This window comes from Erithacus rubecula (genome assembly GCF_903797595.1).
Source record: "Erithacus rubecula genome assembly, chromosome: 17".
In the NCBI taxonomy this organism is placed as follows: domain Eukaryota; kingdom Metazoa; phylum Chordata; class Aves; order Passeriformes; family Muscicapidae; genus Erithacus; species Erithacus rubecula.
The window spans coordinates 4,688,713-4,706,178 of record NC_136669.1 but is presented as its reverse complement, the minus strand read 5'-3'; the positions used below and the strand labels follow the sequence as shown (position 1 = coordinate 4,706,178).

At 44.9% G+C, this 17,466-nt stretch overlaps 1 protein-coding gene across 3 annotated transcripts in view; it reads left to right on the top strand.

Annotated features, from left to right (window-relative positions):
• The window catches only part of TTYH3 (tweety family member 3), a 74,708-nt gene extending 57,242 nt beyond the window's left edge, over positions 1-17,466 (top strand). The window contains exons 9-15 of one of the 3 annotated variants that reach the window (XM_079320411.1): positions 269-361; positions 481-573; positions 1,289-1,425; positions 3,298-3,474; positions 4,362-4,437; positions 6,446-6,547; positions 11,822-17,466. In XM_079320411.1, coding sequence (XP_079176537.1) covers positions 269-361; positions 481-573; positions 1,289-1,425; positions 3,298-3,474; positions 4,362-4,437; positions 6,446-6,526 — 657 coding nt within the window. In that variant the 3' untranslated portion in view covers positions 6,527-6,547; positions 11,822-17,466. The remainder of the gene's footprint in view (positions 1-268; positions 362-480; positions 574-1,288; positions 1,426-3,297; positions 3,475-4,361; positions 4,438-6,445; positions 6,548-11,821) is intronic. The other 2 variants (XM_079320412.1, XM_079320413.1) reach the window with 2 other exon arrangements.

The window sequence follows — 17,466 nt, the reverse complement described above, 5'->3', positions numbered from 1 at the left end:
TGTGTTTTTTGGTTTTGGGGTTTTTTTGGTTGTTTTTTTTTTTTTGTTCTTCCCTTCTCTTTTCTCTGTCTGTACTTCTTCCAGTTTGCTAAAAGTCAAACTTAACCCTACTGCAGCTGCACTCATGTCAGTTGGGACATCTTTAACTAGTACCATTCATATAGATGATGTTTCAGTATTTGGGAAAAAAGATTTCTCCTTTTCCGAGAAGATCTGTTGGTCCATGTGGCCTGAACTGCTGAAACATTGCATGTTTTGTGTTGAGCAGAAGCTGTCTGGAAGTCACAAGGCTTTGGTAGAAATGCAGGATGATGTGTCGGAGCTCATGAGGTCAGCAAGCAAAGAGCACCCCACCTCCAAGGTAACTCTCCTCAAGTTTGCTCTCCCTGTTCTTTGGGGCTTCCTTCAACTTTGTACAGAACCCAGGATCTGCTCCTGCTAAGCATTCCCTTGCACTAATCACTGGCTTTTTGTTTGCAGGAGTATCTTACTAGGATCCAGGAGGTTTTGAATTCAACAGAGATCAACTTGCAGCAGCTGACAGCTTTAGTAGACTGTCGGAGTCTGCACTTGGTGAGTTCTTGGTAACTGGGCTTCAGCTAAGAAACAACAGAGAGGGTGTAGAGCCTCTGTTGGTTTGGAGTTCCAAATCTCTGGTGGAAGTTTACAACAGCTTTTTACTTACTGATTCTAGCAGAAAGGGGAATGAGAATTTGAATCAAGTTAGCTTTGAGTTTAAAGATCAGCATAGGAAGCTAGATAAAACACCTTCATAAATCTACAAGCTTCAGGTTTGGGTTTTTTTGTGTATAGCAAGTAACTTGCTGCCTTTGCCATGGAGTGCAGTGCCTTAGAGCACTTAGAGCAGTGTAACATGGCCTTGCTGTTGTCCTCACTACCTCTCTAAAGGCAGAGACACAGACAATTCATGCTTCTGTTCTTGGGCAATGTGAGGGAGTTGAAAGGCTTAATGAAAAATGTTGTATCTTCAGTTGGGTGGATAAGTTTGCCTTGGCTGTTTATTTTTGCTCCTCTTAAAGTCTTATTGTGGGTGGCTGAAAATATTTCTGTGTCTAAATCCAAGCTGGTCTTTGTGACGGGAAACAAGGGTAAGATCATTTATGAAAAACACTTGAGTGCCTGAAATTAAAATAGAAATATGCTCTAGAAGAGGGAGTGTGATGTCTCTAAATTGTTTCAGAGAGTGTAGTCTGGAGAAGGGCTTTTGAGTTAGAGCTCAGTGTTAACTCTGCAGTGATCAGGAAACTCTGCTCCTTTCCCTCTGCAGGATTACATCCAGGCTCTGACAGGCTTCTGCTATGATGGAGTGGAAGGCCTCATCTACCTGGTTCTCTTCTCCTTTGTCACAGCCCTCATGTTCAGCTCCATTGTCTGCAGCGTCCCACACACTTGGCAGCAGAAGAGGTACAGAGAGAGTTTAGATCCTGTAGCATTGTAGAGCTCTTTCCCAGTGAAGATTGGCTGTTGGATTTGTGCCTGTGAGCATATGGAGCTCATTCCCACAGGATCCCAGGAGTGTGAGGGATGAGGCTTTATAAGCACAGGTCTAACAGAAAAAAAAAAGGTTGTGTTTTGCTCTGGCTGTGGTTGATACTAACATCCAAAACCTTATTGCACTGCAATACTCTGTGTGCAGAGAATTCAGTACACTGTAGGACTGAGAGTCAAGTCAGATGAATGATTATAGCTGTAATATAGAGGTAATGCTTGAACTATTGCTCTCTCTGTAAAATTCTCGTTCTCTTACATTGTCTTGAGGCATTTGTTCTACTATGGGGAAGAGAATTGGAATAAGAAGCAGTTTACACTTGCCTTTGTAGCTTTGCTCATGCTGAGGTGACTGACTTGCATTGATAATGGAAAGCAGGAACTGTCCAGTTGTCAACAACATGGGCAGGTGAGACACTTGCACATTGGAGGTATTAGTGATAATACCCAGATAAATCAGTAAGTCTTTAGCAAACCTTAGCTTTACTGACTGGCTGCTGCACCACAGGCAGCTGCTCAAATGGCATTGAGTTCTCTACCCTTGCAGAAGAGCAATAGACTGCAGCAAATTCTCCTTTGTGGTCCTTATTTTTGTGCTAAAATAGAATGCCTTGAACAACAGCAGGAAGCCTGAGCTGACCCAGCCTGCAGTGCCCACAGAGAAGTGGCCTTAGGAAGTGTCAGAGTAGTCCCTGAGAAAATGGCTGGTTCCTCACCTCTTCCACAGGCTGCTGCAGAGACCTTACCACAAAGAGCAGTCTGCCTGTTGGGAGGAGAAAGGTTTTCCCAGTGGCATCTCTTGTCTGCCCTGCCAAATCCAGCAGGGTTCTGAAAGGTTCCCTCTTGCATTCTGTGGAGCACCATTTCTCCCCCAGCCTCCCTCTGGGAAGTGGAGGATGTCACAGTTTATTGCCTGGAAGAGACTGCAGGCTGCAATTCCCCGATCTTCAGTGCCACCGTGTGGTGCAGAAGCTGCAGATGATGTTTGGGAGGTTCTGGTGATGTCCATGCTGTGTAGAACCTTTCACTAGCTTTAAGCACAGGTTGAATATATTTCAGACCATTGTGCTGCACTCTCTAATTAGGGAGATGAAATAGTAGTGTATATTATATAGGAGGGGCAAGAGAATACTATGGGAATGCAGAGGGAAACAGCTGGCAAATAGTTCTGCTCTCCATTGGTTTAAAATCCTGGCATTTTTGAGAAGATAAAGCCTTTAGACACAAATTTTGCAGCTTAGTCTCTGTAAAGACTTTTGTGATTTGGCTAGAAGCTGGAGCAGACCTTTTGCAACCAGAATGGGACTTCAGAGAAACCTACAGAGGCTTATCCATAAGAGCTCTTTGGATGTGTCCACAAGAAATGGAAGGACACAGATTGCAGTTTTGAAGGATGTTTCTGTGGGGTGCATGGCACTACATCCCCATTGCCTCTCTTTTTTTTGTTGTTTGTGGGGGTTTTTAGCTCTGTATTTTGGGATGTGTATCCATCCTTTGGTTGTACAGCTGGGCAGTTGCAGACCAGTGCTGTGTGCCAGCCCTGAGAGAAGCTGTAGGGAGGCTGGAGGGGATCACTCAGCGTGCACCTCCAGATGGGATCTGTGGGAGGTCTGAGTCACTGTGGTGTGGGCTGTGTTTCACACTGCCACCCTGAGGCATCCCAAATGGGTACAAACCTGGAGGTGTGGAAGATGACTGGGAGGTTCCTAGGATTGCCATGGTTTCCTGCAAACCCCACATGTGGGGTCACTGTAGGGTTCTAGGAGGAACTTTTTCTCCTTCTTGCAGAGGCTCAGATGATGATGGGGAAGAAGAATCAGCTGCTCAAGGGAGTAGACAGACACATGATAATCTGTACAGAGTGCACATGCCCAGCCTGTACAGCTGTGGCAGTAGTTATGGCAGTGAGACCAGCATCCCAGCAGCTGCACACACAGTCAGCAATGCTCCTGTCACCGAGTACATGTGAGTATCCCCACACCAAGCTTCTCCACATTGCCTCCTCCTCATTTCTGATGGCTCAAGTGCTGCCAGGTTGGCACTTCTGGCCAAGTGGTATAAAGCAGTGAAGGATTTTGGTTTTTCATTGGCATCAAATGGGAGAAGGAGTAGCTTGGAAGTGCTGCACTAGGACGAGTTTTGTTAGACAGCATGCTCCAAACTGTGAATAACTTTGTGCTGCAGGACTCAGGAAAATGGCTAAGGAAAAGAAGTAGGAAAGTATTGTCTGGGCTTCTTACTACACAATGATTCTGTTCTCCAGAAGACTTAATTCTTCAGACAAACCAGGCTTGCCAGAAGCCTCCCAAAAGACTAAGAGCCAAGAAAAAACCTGGGAGCTCTCTTCCTACAGTATTTGCAGTCAGCTCTGACATCTGTTGTAATTTGGAGCTACCTAGACCAGGTGGGATCTTCAGAGCTTTTTCCAGAAGAGCCTAACCCTGATTACATTTGGACTATCATCAGGGCTCATCTTTTTTTGGGCTGCCACATCATTTTGTTTATCCCCTTAGGCGTTGTCCTCATTTTATCTCCACTTCTGCCACTTGGCAGTTCTCATGCTGCAGGGAGGCAGATTTTCACAAGAACCTATTTTTAAATCACTTGATGTGATTCATTGTGGGCCCTTCTGAGTAAAGATATAAAAATAGTGCTCAATCTGAGGAAAATTATGATAGTTTTATTCCCTTGTCTGAAAAAGAGGATCCACCTGGCTTGAAAGAAAAGCTTTGAAGGAGATTGACCTGATACAGTAGTTCTGGGGGTGAGGATGCTCTGTCCTGTGTCCCCAGAGACCTTCCCCAGAGAAGCATGGCACGTGCCCCGTTACCATGTGTGTCTTCCTTTCCTAGGAGCCAGAATGCAAATTTCCAGAACCCCCGTTGCGAGAATACCCCGCTCATTGGCCGGGAGTCCCCACCTCCCTCAGTAAGTCTCTCTTTACTGCTCTTCTCTGCTTCAGCAACTTTGGGGAATACACATTTGCCACTCCTGTGTACTCCCAAGGGAGCTGATTGTGCAGCCAAACACAGGATCTGGCCCATAAATGGCAGCAGCTTGAATAGACAAGCTGTATCTCACCTGCCATAGAGAATAAAACCATGCTATGCTACTTTGGACATTGCACAAGAAAAGACTAAATAAAACTCAATCAATTAACACTGATAATCCTATGGGCCCAGTCCTGCCACCACTGAAGTGCATGAGTAGTACCTTGATGGGTGACTTCAGCAGGATGATTCACTTGCATGCAGTGTATTTGCTATCTGTGCCATTGGTTCCTCAAGTTTAAACTAAGAAACTTGTTCAAACTGTAAATTCAGAGTTATTGCTGAACCTCTCTCCTTAATCTGCCCTAAAGAGATGGTAGGATGAAACCTGTATTTATTTTTTTGTTGAGATTTTTTTTTTTTTAAATCTTTCTTTCACAACTGTTTTACTTTCTTTGAAATCTATTTTTGTATTTAATTTCCTATGGAGGAAAAAAAGAAACTTTCATGGAAGGTTTTGCTATTTGGAGTGGCCTGGTAGCCATTTCTGTATGCTGGGTAAAGCATGGGCTGGTCTTCATGTCTGGGTAAGAACTAAATTAATCTTGCCCTCTCTTGCTGGATCCTGTAAGCCAGATTTACAGCAGAACCTGGAGAACATGCCATCCCAGTGCTCACTAACTTGGTGGTGTGATTACAGAGGATGAGTAGTAAAATCTCTAATGACCAGCCAGTCTTCAGGTATAGGTAAAGAAAATACACTCTGTGGTGCCTGGTTCAAATTGATGGGAAGGGGAGGAAAAGGAGGTTGGTGGACAAAGGAGTAGGAATTGTGGTGGAAATGAGGGCATCACATTCATGGTTTTACTTCAAGGGGACCAGCTCATCTTGTAGAGGAAGTGGAAATGTGCAGAGTTGATCCTTGTCTCTGTCCTTCCACCCTTCCCAAAGAGGTTTCCTGACCCGGTGCTCTGGTCGCGAGCTCTGGTCGCTTTATCCGCTCTCAGCAGAATCCCTGACCTGCTGCTCTGCTGGTGTTTCCTGGGGCACAAGGGCACTGTCCCTCTGCTACTGCCAGGGCACATGTTCCTTCCATGTCCTTCTTCCCCTTGCCCTACAGCTCTTCTGCTTCAGAGAAAGCACATTTCCTTCCACAGGGCTGCAGTGAGGGAAGGAGTTCCCTGGTTCTTCAGTAGCTGTTTGTGCTAATACCCTGAGTCCTGGTGCCCTGGGGTTTGGGAGTATATAAAGAGTGATTTCAGAGTAACTTGTTGGCAGCCATCAGTGTGGGCTATGGGAAAGTGCAGGGGTTGGGGAGGATGAGGGAGCAGCACTGCACCCATAGAAAAGAGCTTCTCCCCAGATGAGAGAAGGAACTAGGGTAAATGTGTTTCCTGGAGGGATGTAGTAGACAGGCAGTGGAGAGAAGAAAAATGCTGTCTATTCTCATATTGGCAGGCAACAGGGAAAGGCTTTTCTGGCACTTCTGTATTTACAGCTCTCTGTAGCAGGTGGCTGAGGCCATACTGAGGCAGAAGAAATGGTAACTTTTCATAGCAAATTGTCTGTGGGAGGAGAGAGATGAGAAGGGAATACCAATGCACACATCCCTGCCTCATTTTGGGAGAGAGAAGAGGGAGATAACCATCCAAGTAGGTTATGTCCAGTGGGTAGACAGAGCTGACCTGTTCCATTGTGAAAACTAAGATGTGATGATCCTGCCTCATTGTTTGTCCGTTACTTTTCCTGGCTTTTTGTTCGTTTGTTTGTGTTTTTCCTTCTCTCATTCCTTCTGTTTTCTCCTTCTTGCCACAGGGATATTCCCTTAGGGTGATAGAGCCCACCTTGTCGCTGACACACACCACGGTTTCACTTGCTTGCACTGTGTTTTTCATGCACGTTGAGGCTGCACTCTCTTTTTCTCTCTCTTTCTTGCGTCATCACAGTTGTATTTGGCTGCCATGGACAGTAGCAGCCATATGAGCTGGCAGCTTAAGCCCTCGGACAGTGCACGGACATACTGGTAACAGCGCCCGCAAATGGAACAGGTACTGCAAAAAAAGGTCCTTGCTCAACCCCTTCTCCACTCCCAACCGCTCCCTTCATCCCTGCACTCTTTATCCCAGGCCAGTGCCTTTTATTTCTTCACATTCCTTCCCTCGGCACCTCCCACCCCATTCCCCCCTGCCAAGGGTTAAAATGAAAATCCGTTTTGGCTCTGGTGCAGACTCGAGGAGCAGTATCAACCTTCTAGAGGCTTCTGGTGTATGTTGTGAGGGTTACAGGTGCCCATGCCTCACAAAAGTTACCTCACAGCAGCTTCAGCTTGGATTCCACACTTCAGAGCAACTTGAGCACCAAGTGCTGAGTGCTGCTCAAATGTAGAAATAATCTTGCACTTCAAAAGCAACGTAGAAGTTCTCCCATCACAAGAAGCCATTCTCTAGAAGTAAAGAGAACTAATCTATCACTTCAGTCAGGAAGGGTTGTTTTAATTCAGCTTTTGGCTCTCCTTGAGCCCTGCTGCTGTTTTGCTTGTCCTTAGTAGTCATAACACCCAAAACCATCAATACCAACGTGCCACAAGCTTTTAGCTCATTTTTAATTTTTAATTTTTAATTTTAAGCTGTCCTGAAGAGTTACTTAATTGCCTGTCAGATCCGTGTGAAGCTTTTCCTTTTATCTTTACATTTAAGGTCAGAAAGGAGCATATTTTTTAAGAAAAGCTTCCCTAAGGGTCCAGATATAATCACTAAGATCTGTTTCATTCTGTTTCAAAACCTTTTGCTGTTTTGTTTGTTCTGTGTGTGTCCAAATCATCCCATCCATGTCCCGCAGACACTGTGAGCAGGGCCCTCCTAGTTCCATTTCACTGTCAGAATTCCTCATGGGCTGTAGTTGCTGGTGTTCTCCAAGACAGCCAATGTTTCCTCCCTCATGACAAAGCCAGAAAGAGGAGGTGGTCTGCATTTTTGGGGTTATTAGCTTGGGTAAATGCAAGGGTATGGTTAGGTCTCAGGTGGTGTGCAGGACAGTGCTCCTTCAAGGGAGCTGCAGCCACACAGTGACAGGAAGGTGCTGGCTCCAGTGGGAGCAGGAGCCCATTGCTTTTGGCTCACACAGTCATATCTTGCATTCTCTTCCCAGAAAAACATGTCCATAAAGCTGCTGCTGTTCCTTCTTCTCTGCTTCTTCTTGTTGGCACTTTTCTCAGCCTTGCACTGGATTCCTTTCTGTTCTGTTGGTGCTTGGTCTGCATCCCTGCTGCTCCTTGCTGTCTGCCTGCCTGGGAAGGGTCTGGATGGGGTGTCTTGATGCCTCTGCCGTGGTGCATGAATGCAAACAACCTTGTCTGGAAGCATGGTGCCAGCACCCTTGAAAGGCTCACAGCTTTCTCCAGTCTTAAGTCCTGTTAAGACTGCTCTTGGGCCTCAGCTTGTGGTGGGTTTTGTGCTTTGTTGTTCCTGTAGGTGGTATAGATGGATCTGTTCCATGAAATAAAATATTGGTGAGGGTGGGGAAGTTTTGGGCCTTTCAATCTAGATTTGAAATCCCTGGGCTGGAACATGACCTGATCCCAGTCTGCACTGTCTTCTGTTTATCTATGGTCCCACCCCTGCTTAATGTGGCTGTCTGAAGGGCTATGGAAAAGGCACTGCATTCTTTCCAAGGCTTTAAAAACAAACAAAACCAACAGAAGCTCTGTTCTTTTGACTTGAAAGACTTAAGTCCCTTTGAATTCATAACCCACTGGCTGGAATTAGCTGTTTCCCTGCATCTTGTACCTCCCATACATAATAACACCAAACCCTCTGTGTTTACTGTGCTCTAGCTGTTTGAGATCAGCCTTTCAGAACTTGAATCCAGAAGCTTTATTGCATTACCTGAACAGCTCTGGCAGGAAATCAAAGTCAGGGTAGCTCAAGAGAAATTCACGTGGGTTTTTAACCACAAATAGTAAATGGCTTGTACTCAGTCATGGTTTCATATGGTAAGTGATCTTTCAGCATAGCTTAGTTAGCTGTGAAGTACTCATGGATTTCACAGAAGTCAGTAGAATTTATGGCCTCTAAAATTAACTGATTACTCCCTTAATTTTTTTTTTTTTTTTTTTTTTTTTTTTTTTTTTTTTTTTTGCAACCAATGATTCCTTTGTGCCCAGGCTATGTGTGTTAAGTGCCTAACCAGTATGTGCTGGCAAATCACACCTATGAAAGTTTATACCCTCAACAAGGTGAATGTGAAGGAGAGGCTTTTATTTTCTTTGGAGAAACACAGAAATAAACCTGTGTGCAATCAGCTGTGTTTGTCAGAGCTGGCTGGTAAGTGACTGAGGCTGTGCTGAATAGCACAGGCCATCAGCAGGATTGGTAACAAAAACTCTTTCAGGTGCCCTTCTTGAGGAAGCTGGCAGTGAGCTGGAGGTATGGGGTGAAATTTGTCCTCTGTGCTGTTTTTGAAAGGTTCAATGGGGGTGTATAGGCACATGGGTACTTCCAGTGAGCATGCTGGAAGAATGACTGAATTGTGTGTGTTCTTTAACCTTCTATGAAAGCTCCTCTTTAAAGGAAACTAAATGCAACTGTGAACCTGACAGCTGTGGGCCTCAGAGTGGAGTCCAAGACCTCCTTGGTCTGAATTGTGCTCAGGCTTTCTGCCTTTAAAATCAGTTTTTAAATGAGTTAAAGACATCGTGATTTTTTTTTTTTTTTTTTTTAAGCAACTGAGGGTTTGATTATTTTAACTCTGGACAATATAGTTTGGTTTCATATCCAAAGTGGCAAGTGTCTGCTGATACATCTTCAACTGCTGGCCTGTTCAGATGTTGGGACCTGTGTGTTCCACAGCATCTTTCCTCTGCTTCCCAGCAGAGGATGCAGAGAAGGACTTGGAGGAAGGACTGGTACCTGGAGGGTGATGCTGTGACTGAGATCCAGAGCAGGCTGATGGAGCTGTGCTGGTGAGAGCTGCACAGTGAAGTGTTGGCTCTCTACTGCCAGGTTTCAGTCATACTTACCATGGTCATTCAAAATACACTTAGAAGGAGTAACTGGTTCAGTTGAACTGGGAAAAGGTACAAAGGTACAAAAATCCTGAGTTAAGGAGAGAACATCAGCCCTAACTCTGACTACTTTGAGTCTTGATTTGTTCCTTGTGGTGGATTTACAGGTAGGTTTGAATGTAAAATACTCTCTGTTTGACTCTCCAGATCTTGTGTTCCTTGTTACTTTGTTTGAGTGACACTTAAACAACTGGTTTTTTTTTTTATTTTTGGAGTAAGGAAGGAATTCATTTCAGTTTCTCACACCATTATAGGTGTACTTTGTGCATCTTTGAAATGCAATTCATTAAGTGTTCCTCTTGATTTTAATGCTTTAAAGAAAGTTTGTTGCATGTTGTGTACTGAACCTATAAGACTTGTCAAGAAAGCTGCACAATAATATTCCATTATCTGAGATATTTCCCCCCCTAAGTACTTCTTACAAAACTTTAGTACCTGGAAAACTTCTCTGTTCATACTCATCTCCTACCACATGTCACCACAGAGAATGCAAATGGGAAATGAGCACTCAATGTGTTTTTCTAAGTTGCTCTTCTTAGCATGAGGCTTGGCTGGTAATTTCAGGATTGCACTACCTGAAATGTGCCCTACTTACACTATGAGAAAGTTCTTTGACTTCTAAACCTCTCTGAGCCTGTTGGGTTATTCTCCTATGCATTAATAATGCCCTCAACTTTATTTCTGAAACAGTAATCACATTTAATAAACTGTATAGATTATTGTCCTTAAAGTATCTCAGCTTGCTATTTTCTATTTTGCCCTTTCACTGACAAAAAATACATCTTAGAAAGAACAGATATACCCTTTGTCTTCTAAATATAGATGCCAGTTCTGGGCCAGAGTTTTATATTAAGATCCATATTCTGAAAAAAGTTTTCCAATTTTGGAAGACACTAAAAGCTGAGTGTGCAAATAAGCCACAGGTGTCTTCATCTTGTGCTGATGGGATCAGCTCTGCCAGAGGAGCGGTTTCTCTCTTCTATTGTGCAGAGGTTCAACCCAGGTCAGTCTTTGAAGGAAAACTGATAAAATACTGTTAATTCTCTGAAAACCCCCATGGACAGCTGAGCTTTTGAGTGCTTAAAGATGCCTCATAATGTTCTTTCCCAGTGGGCATGATAAATCATACCTCCTGGAGTGGAACTGCCTTTCAGTTGTCTCTTTGGCAGCTTAACTGGCTATTTTATGTGGTTCAGTTTAAGAGGTGATAAAAAGCCAGTATGCTGCAGAGTGCTCTTGGGGAGTAAGCTGTGGATATTATAGAATTATTCAAGCTCCAGAGTGGATGAAAAGAGGAATGAAATGTCTGTCCTCATTGCTTGGTTGTTAATACTGTGATAGCAGAACCCAGAAGACATCAAGCACATTGGCATAAAAAGGCAAAGTTCTGCTCTTACTGCTGGATGTTATTTACATGTTTTCAGCTCATTATTCAAAGCTGAATGACACATTACCTCAGTAGCCTCTGGAGCTGTTTTGGATTGCCTTGCTTAGAATAAAAAAGGGAAGAACAGCACCACCACCTTCAGATCAAACTAACCATCATCTTTCTGACTTACTCTTCTCACCCCCACGCTGGAGTTTCATCTGCTGCTGCACAGTGCACAGCTTGGATCCCAAACCACAGTGGGCTATCACCCACCTGATAACTTGCTAATATCATCCTGTTTAAAAGCAGCCTGTTTCCAGCCTGCTGGGGTCTGTTCTTTCTCTGGCATAAATCATTTTGTTATTCCTCACTTTTCTTTCAAGCTGCCCATCCATGGCACATGCAGTCTTCTGATGCCCCCATTGCTATAAAATGCAATGTGAAAATGCAGTGAGCACCCACTTTCTTTTCAACCTCCTTTTCTGGCATGGTTGAAAGCAGCCATGACTAAAAGAGCATAGAAGTGTGGAGTGGGTTTTTACATCTGCATCATTTCCATTTCCTTCTCTTCTCCCAAGCAACATATGTCATGTTTTGACTTAGTGACTACTGGATTTCCTTCTCTAGAGAGCTTGGATAAATCAGCAGCACATCTGCACTGACCTGGCCAGCAGCCTTGCAGCAGACTGGCAGAATGTTACTCAGAGTGAACTACTTGTCAAACTTTCCTCTTATGACTGAGTCAGCAGCTCCTTGAGATGCTTGCTCTAGATACACACCATGTTATGCTGAGAAGTGGTAGAAATCTGTATTCCATCGTGACATTAGTCATTCTGACTTAACTTTCTGTTTGTTTGTTTTGTTTTTTTGTCTTGTCTTTTCTTTCTCCAGTACACCTCCAGCATGAGAGCCAAATACCTCGCCACCAACCAACCTCGTCCAGATGCTGGCAGTGTGCATTAAAATGAAAAAGCAAAAGCAAAAAAAGAAAAACAAAAAAAACAAAATCCACACGTGCAGTCAGACTAAACAGTGTGCCAACTGCTGTGCCCCTGTGCTGTCCTTGTAGAACAATCCTGCTCTTCTGCCCAAAATCTAGTGCAGCTCCTTCTGTTTCTCCAGTCCAGACCACCCTTCCAACCTGGTACCTGCCCACTGAGTGGAAGCTCCTTTTGAATTTAAGCCTTCACCTTGTAGTTCCTGGTGTGCAAGAGAGCAAACCTGTGCAGGCCAGCAGCTGACAGCACCTGGGCAGGAACCTGAGCCCCCCAGCCCATGGGCCAGCTTGCCAGAGCACCTGTCCAAAACAGGGGCTGAATATCTTCTGCCCCCTTCTTGCCCCGTTCTGTTCAAGAGGGACTTGGTGAAAGATGGTGGTAGATCTTCTTCATTTCTGCAGTGGGACCAGCAGCCTGTCAGACACTGAAGAAGCAGGACTGGGTGCCTGTGGCTGGTGTGCAGCAAGGGAGTGCTGAGGGAATGCACAGCAGAGCCTCTCCTGGGACTCCTCTGGTGCACTGGCCTGGGTGAGGGAGGAAGGAGCTCCTGCCTCTTGGTGTCACTGCATATCCACTGGAATTTGCTCTAGAAGAGCAAACTCTTTCACTACCCTGGTTAACTTTTTTTTTTTTTTTTTTAATACCCATTAAGAAAATGCCTTTTTTTGTTCCCTCTATATCTATCATGTGAATTCTTGAGGAGGAGCAGGGAGGCCCAGCACCAGTCAATTACCCTGTCCACTGCTCTGGCCCTGCCCTCTCTGCTCCATCAGGGAAGCCCAGGTATTTGCAGATGGCATTCTGGGTGCTGTCTTTCCTAGGCTGGCACAGATCAAACAGGAGCCAGCCACTCACTTGGTGCCAAATTTTTCTGGGGAAAGACTTCTAAGACTTCATGGGGAGGTATTTTTTGCACTGAAGAGTTTTGGCTCTCTGATGCTAGATCTTATGGGACAGTCAGCTTGCAAAAGCAAGAGAAACTGGAAGCATCGATGGATTTATAGCAAATGCAAGCTCTCCCTGCAGGATTTACCTGTGAACTCTGCTGGACTTTCTTTTTTTCCTTTTTTATAAATCATAATCTACAGCACAGGGTTGCTGAAATGGCATTGAAGGAGGTTTTTGGAGCCTCAGTCCTAACAAACTCACAAGATTGTCAGTCTATCTTCTGTGTTCTAGAGTCCAAAACCTTTGACAACATTGTGTCAGAACAGATTTGTATTTTATTCTATTTTGTTTAGTTTCTGAAGGCACATTGCTAACCACTATCTGACCATACTAATGCACATGTAAGGCATTTTCTAGACATGAGGCAGAACAAGGCTTGCAAAGGGGCAGCTGGATGCCTGCAGAGGGCAACATCCTTCACTGGTGCTGTACTTCCCACTGAAGAGCAGTGCTCCAAAGGGCACTGACAGCTTCCTGCTGGAAGAGGAGACTGCCTCTTGGGAGGTACTGTCAACTACTGCCCTTTCAGTAGGGTAACTATGATATTCCTTTTTGTCTTTTTACCTCTTAGTAAGAGCATATTAGCAGAACTGCTGAGCATTATATTAAATAACTGGCAGAGGAAATTGAGTGGGAAACATCTCAAACTGGAGTGGAGCCTTGGGCAGAGGCAGTTCATCATCACCTCATCAATGTTCAGACAGTGTCTGTTTACCCCAGGTTTGCAGTTTGGGGCACAGAATTACTAACCTGCCTTTACTCAAGTCAGTTGCCTTCTTGCAGTGAGGTGGGAACTGCTCCTGGCAGGCAGCTAAACAAGCTCAAGGGATCTGCTGGGAAATAGTACCAGCTCTGTGGCAGAGCAAGCTTTGAGACTCCTCTTAAGACAGAAACCACTACTAAACTGCAAGGCCAGCTGTTACCATTCAAAGGAGTGAGAGGGAGGAGGCATCACCACACAGACAGGAAGAGAAGGGTTTGGAATAAACTTCACACTTCACCATGAATCTCTGGAAGCAGGATGTTCTTGCTCAGGACTGAGTATGCCCTTTCAGACACATTGGATGGGCTTCACACTGAAACATACCTCTTTTATTGAATAACAAGGGCAGGGAAATGTGGTCACAGGTGGTATGGAGGGACACTGTGGCTCATGAGCCCCAGGGTTTCCATCCTGTCTTAGAGCCTACCAGGAGCTGTGGGTGTGCAGGGTGTGGTGATTGTGCAGGGCCCCAAGCACACAACTGCTCTCTGGGGGGAGCCCCAACCTTCCCCTCACTTAGAAGAAAGAATCAAGAGCCATATAATCCTTATCAAGACTGAGTTGTTCTGCCATCATCCCTCCCTGCAAGGATGTGCTCCAATTGCTACTCGCATTATCCATTTTAGGGGAGCTGCCCTGAAATCTGTGGCCCAGCCCTACTGGTGGAAGGCAAGTTTTGGAGAGTGTGGGGAACCCTGTGAAGACAAGTGCTTCTGTGTACCAACTTCTTTGTGCACAGAATGCATCCTGAACCTGCGTGTGACTGCTCTTTGGGCTGGGTCTGTTCTCACCATGGCATTGTCTGTGCCACACAGTAACAGGAGTGAGCCAATGCCTTTGCTTGCAGCATCTGATGGAGCAGCCACCTCGACCTGCTTCCTTCCAAGGTCTGGCATAGCCACTTCCAACACCCAGAACAACTTCTGACGGTGTTTGGGGCTCGCAGCAAGGCACAGCTGTGGAGATACATGCTCTGTGACTTCAACATATAACTGGAAAGAATGTTATGGAGATAACATTTTGCTCTCTGGGGGCCAGCACAACGTGACTGCGGTGTGAGTGGTGTACCTGTGTCCAGCCAGCACTTCCTTTACTTGACATGGATATTGCACTTTTGTAAAGCATCCTGGAACTCTGCTGCCCCGCTGCATGCTGTGCAGAGCGCTGGATAGGAAACACAGACAAATGGGTTTCTTTTAGTTTATTATTATTATTATTACTACTACTTTTTTTTTTTTTTTTCCTTTTTTAATTTTTCTCAAACCTTGAGCAACAGTGTGGCATTTCTGCAGGCTGGTCTGAATAGATCTGCTGAAGAACAGATGGCCTTTGCCTATTCTTATGGCTGCGACATAATCAGTCTCATCCATATGGTCACATTTTGTCTGAGGAGGGGACTTTGAAAAGACAAGATCTCCCAGACTCTGTGCCTCCCTCTGGGGTGAACAGCAGGTGCTATCTGGCAAAGACTCATCTGTTCTGGATGGCATTCATGGTTGAGGGAGTCCAAACTCTTCAAGCTGCAGGAGGTAAAGCTGTAGAGACTTCTCTCTCTTCCATCGTGTCTCTCTGTTTTTAATGTGACAAAATGCCAAGGCCATATCACTTGATGTGTCCCAGCTGACCTTATTGGACATTTCTCATGTTGCTGGTTGCTAGAAAAAGGGTCCAGAAGTCAGGGGAGCTGAGATTGGCCTCTGGACACCTTGCTGACTGCAGAGTGGACAGCAGCTTGTCTGGTTGAAGGTGATGCATCGATGAAGACACTTCATGTTACTTTTTCAGAAGCACAAATGTGGTCATTGGCTTGTCTGGTTGGCTTGGTTTATTTCCACTGCATCATCATGTGTGAATGACACTTTCTTTTGGAACTGAGAACTCTTCCAAGCACACAAACATCTCCACAATGTGAAATGTAAATAGCATGTTGGACTCTTGTGTCCAGTGTTCAAGACTGCATTGTAATTGTAAAGGAAATCAAATCAAGACTTGGCTGTGAATTTCTTGTGCTGTCTTGGGAATTATAACTGTAGTGTTTGTATCCTGTATGTATTATTAAACTGAGTTCATTTTGTGTGCTGATAAAAGGGTTCAAGCTAAGATTTTTAGCGTGCATCCATGTATCCAAATGTGAAGGATGGAGTGCTCCCTTCCCCTCCTGTCCTTTTTAAGTTTTCTCCATTTGATAGGTGTTGATTTTCCGTGTACAGTCATCTCAGCCAAGATGCAAGGGATGTTCATTCGAGTGCTTTGAGGGGGACACAGTGCATGGGGTTTTAAGTGATCCTAAGTCAGGATTTCCATAGCAGTTCCCTGAACCTACATGAAAAGTTTGGCCTTTCTGAGAGTTAAACCGTTTCTCAGGGAGCTGCTCAACCATTGCTCACAAGAGCTTTGGGTGCTGCAGGGTGATGGGAGACAGGAGGGGGTGGGTGCCCCCAGAGCAAGGTCCAGGTATTTGTGGGAGCAAACCCAGGCTTCTCTTCTGGTGCCCCTTTCTTTTCCTCCCAGCAGCCACTGAACTACCATTCTGAGCCCTTTGGAGAAGAGAGAAGTGTCTTGGCTCATTGATCGCCCCCAGTTCCAGAGGAGATGAGGTGGGTGGGTTCCCCTTGGCTCGGGACAGGAGCTGTCTTTGAAGTGTTTCCTACCTGGGATCCAAGGAGAAGCCAGAGTCTTGTCAGTGCCACTCAGTGAACATCTCTGGGTGGGAGGGGAAAAACCCTCCAGGGAGATACTGAGGAGCAGATCTCATACCTTGAGACAGACAAGGCTTGGTCTGTACCTCCTTCCATCACAGCCTGCTCCCTTTTCCAGAAATTGTGTGCATGCTAAGGATGGCTTCCCTAGGCAGGCCAGGAGGCCCAGCAGAAGTGTGGGATGTTTGTAGCAGTTCCTAGATGGCTGACAAGTGCTTAGTGCTTTCAGGGGGGTGTGGGGTGTCTGCCAAGCCGTGATGGTGAGTGTGCTGCCCAGCTGGGAGACAAGGGATGGGTCACTGGTGGCTTGGGGCTCCCAGGTGCTCACCCAGCCCCTGTGGCCGCATGAACAAAGTGGAACATAAATTGATGTACAACCAGAAAGTTCAAAATGCTCCTTTCCTAAAGAGGAAAACTGTAGCATGAAGCTCTTAGGTGCTCTGCATATTTGATACCACATTGCTCCTCACTATGCAATTCCCAACTCCTTCCTTCCTGTTCCTCTAATCTCACACCAAGACTTCTCCAGTGGCCTCTGCCCAGGAGGCTGCTGAAGTCCCAGAAAAGCCTCATTTCTTCCATGTCCTCTGCACTGGGTGCAGCTGCCCAGCGTCACGTCGTGTGCCTCAGGTCCCTTGGTAATGGGAGGCCCCCCCAGTTTTATTCACATCATTCAGAGGGAAGTTTATTTTCTTGGACACTGTGCACAGAAACCTAATGGTGAACATGTACCTGGCCTTTTTGTAACTTCTCTGTTTTGTTTTCTTTTTCTTTTTTTTTTTTTTGTTTTTTTCTTCTTAACCATAATGGTTGTATATCATACCACTTTATATACATATATAATATATAAATATATATAATTTTTTTTTAAACTTCGGACCTGCTAGTTTCTTTCAAGTGTTCCTGCACTTACCCAAAATGTTTTTAAATTGTGAGGATTAAAGAGGATTGAGCCCATTTTTGTATCTTTACTTTTAATTCTGTAGTTCTATTGATTGTAACGTAGCTATTTTTTACTGTAACTTTTTGGTTTGCAAATACTAAACAAAAAAACCTAAATGTAATTTCTGTGGTTTCTATTCAGCTTGGGTTTCATGTTTTAAAAATAAACGATTTAAAACCACTGTT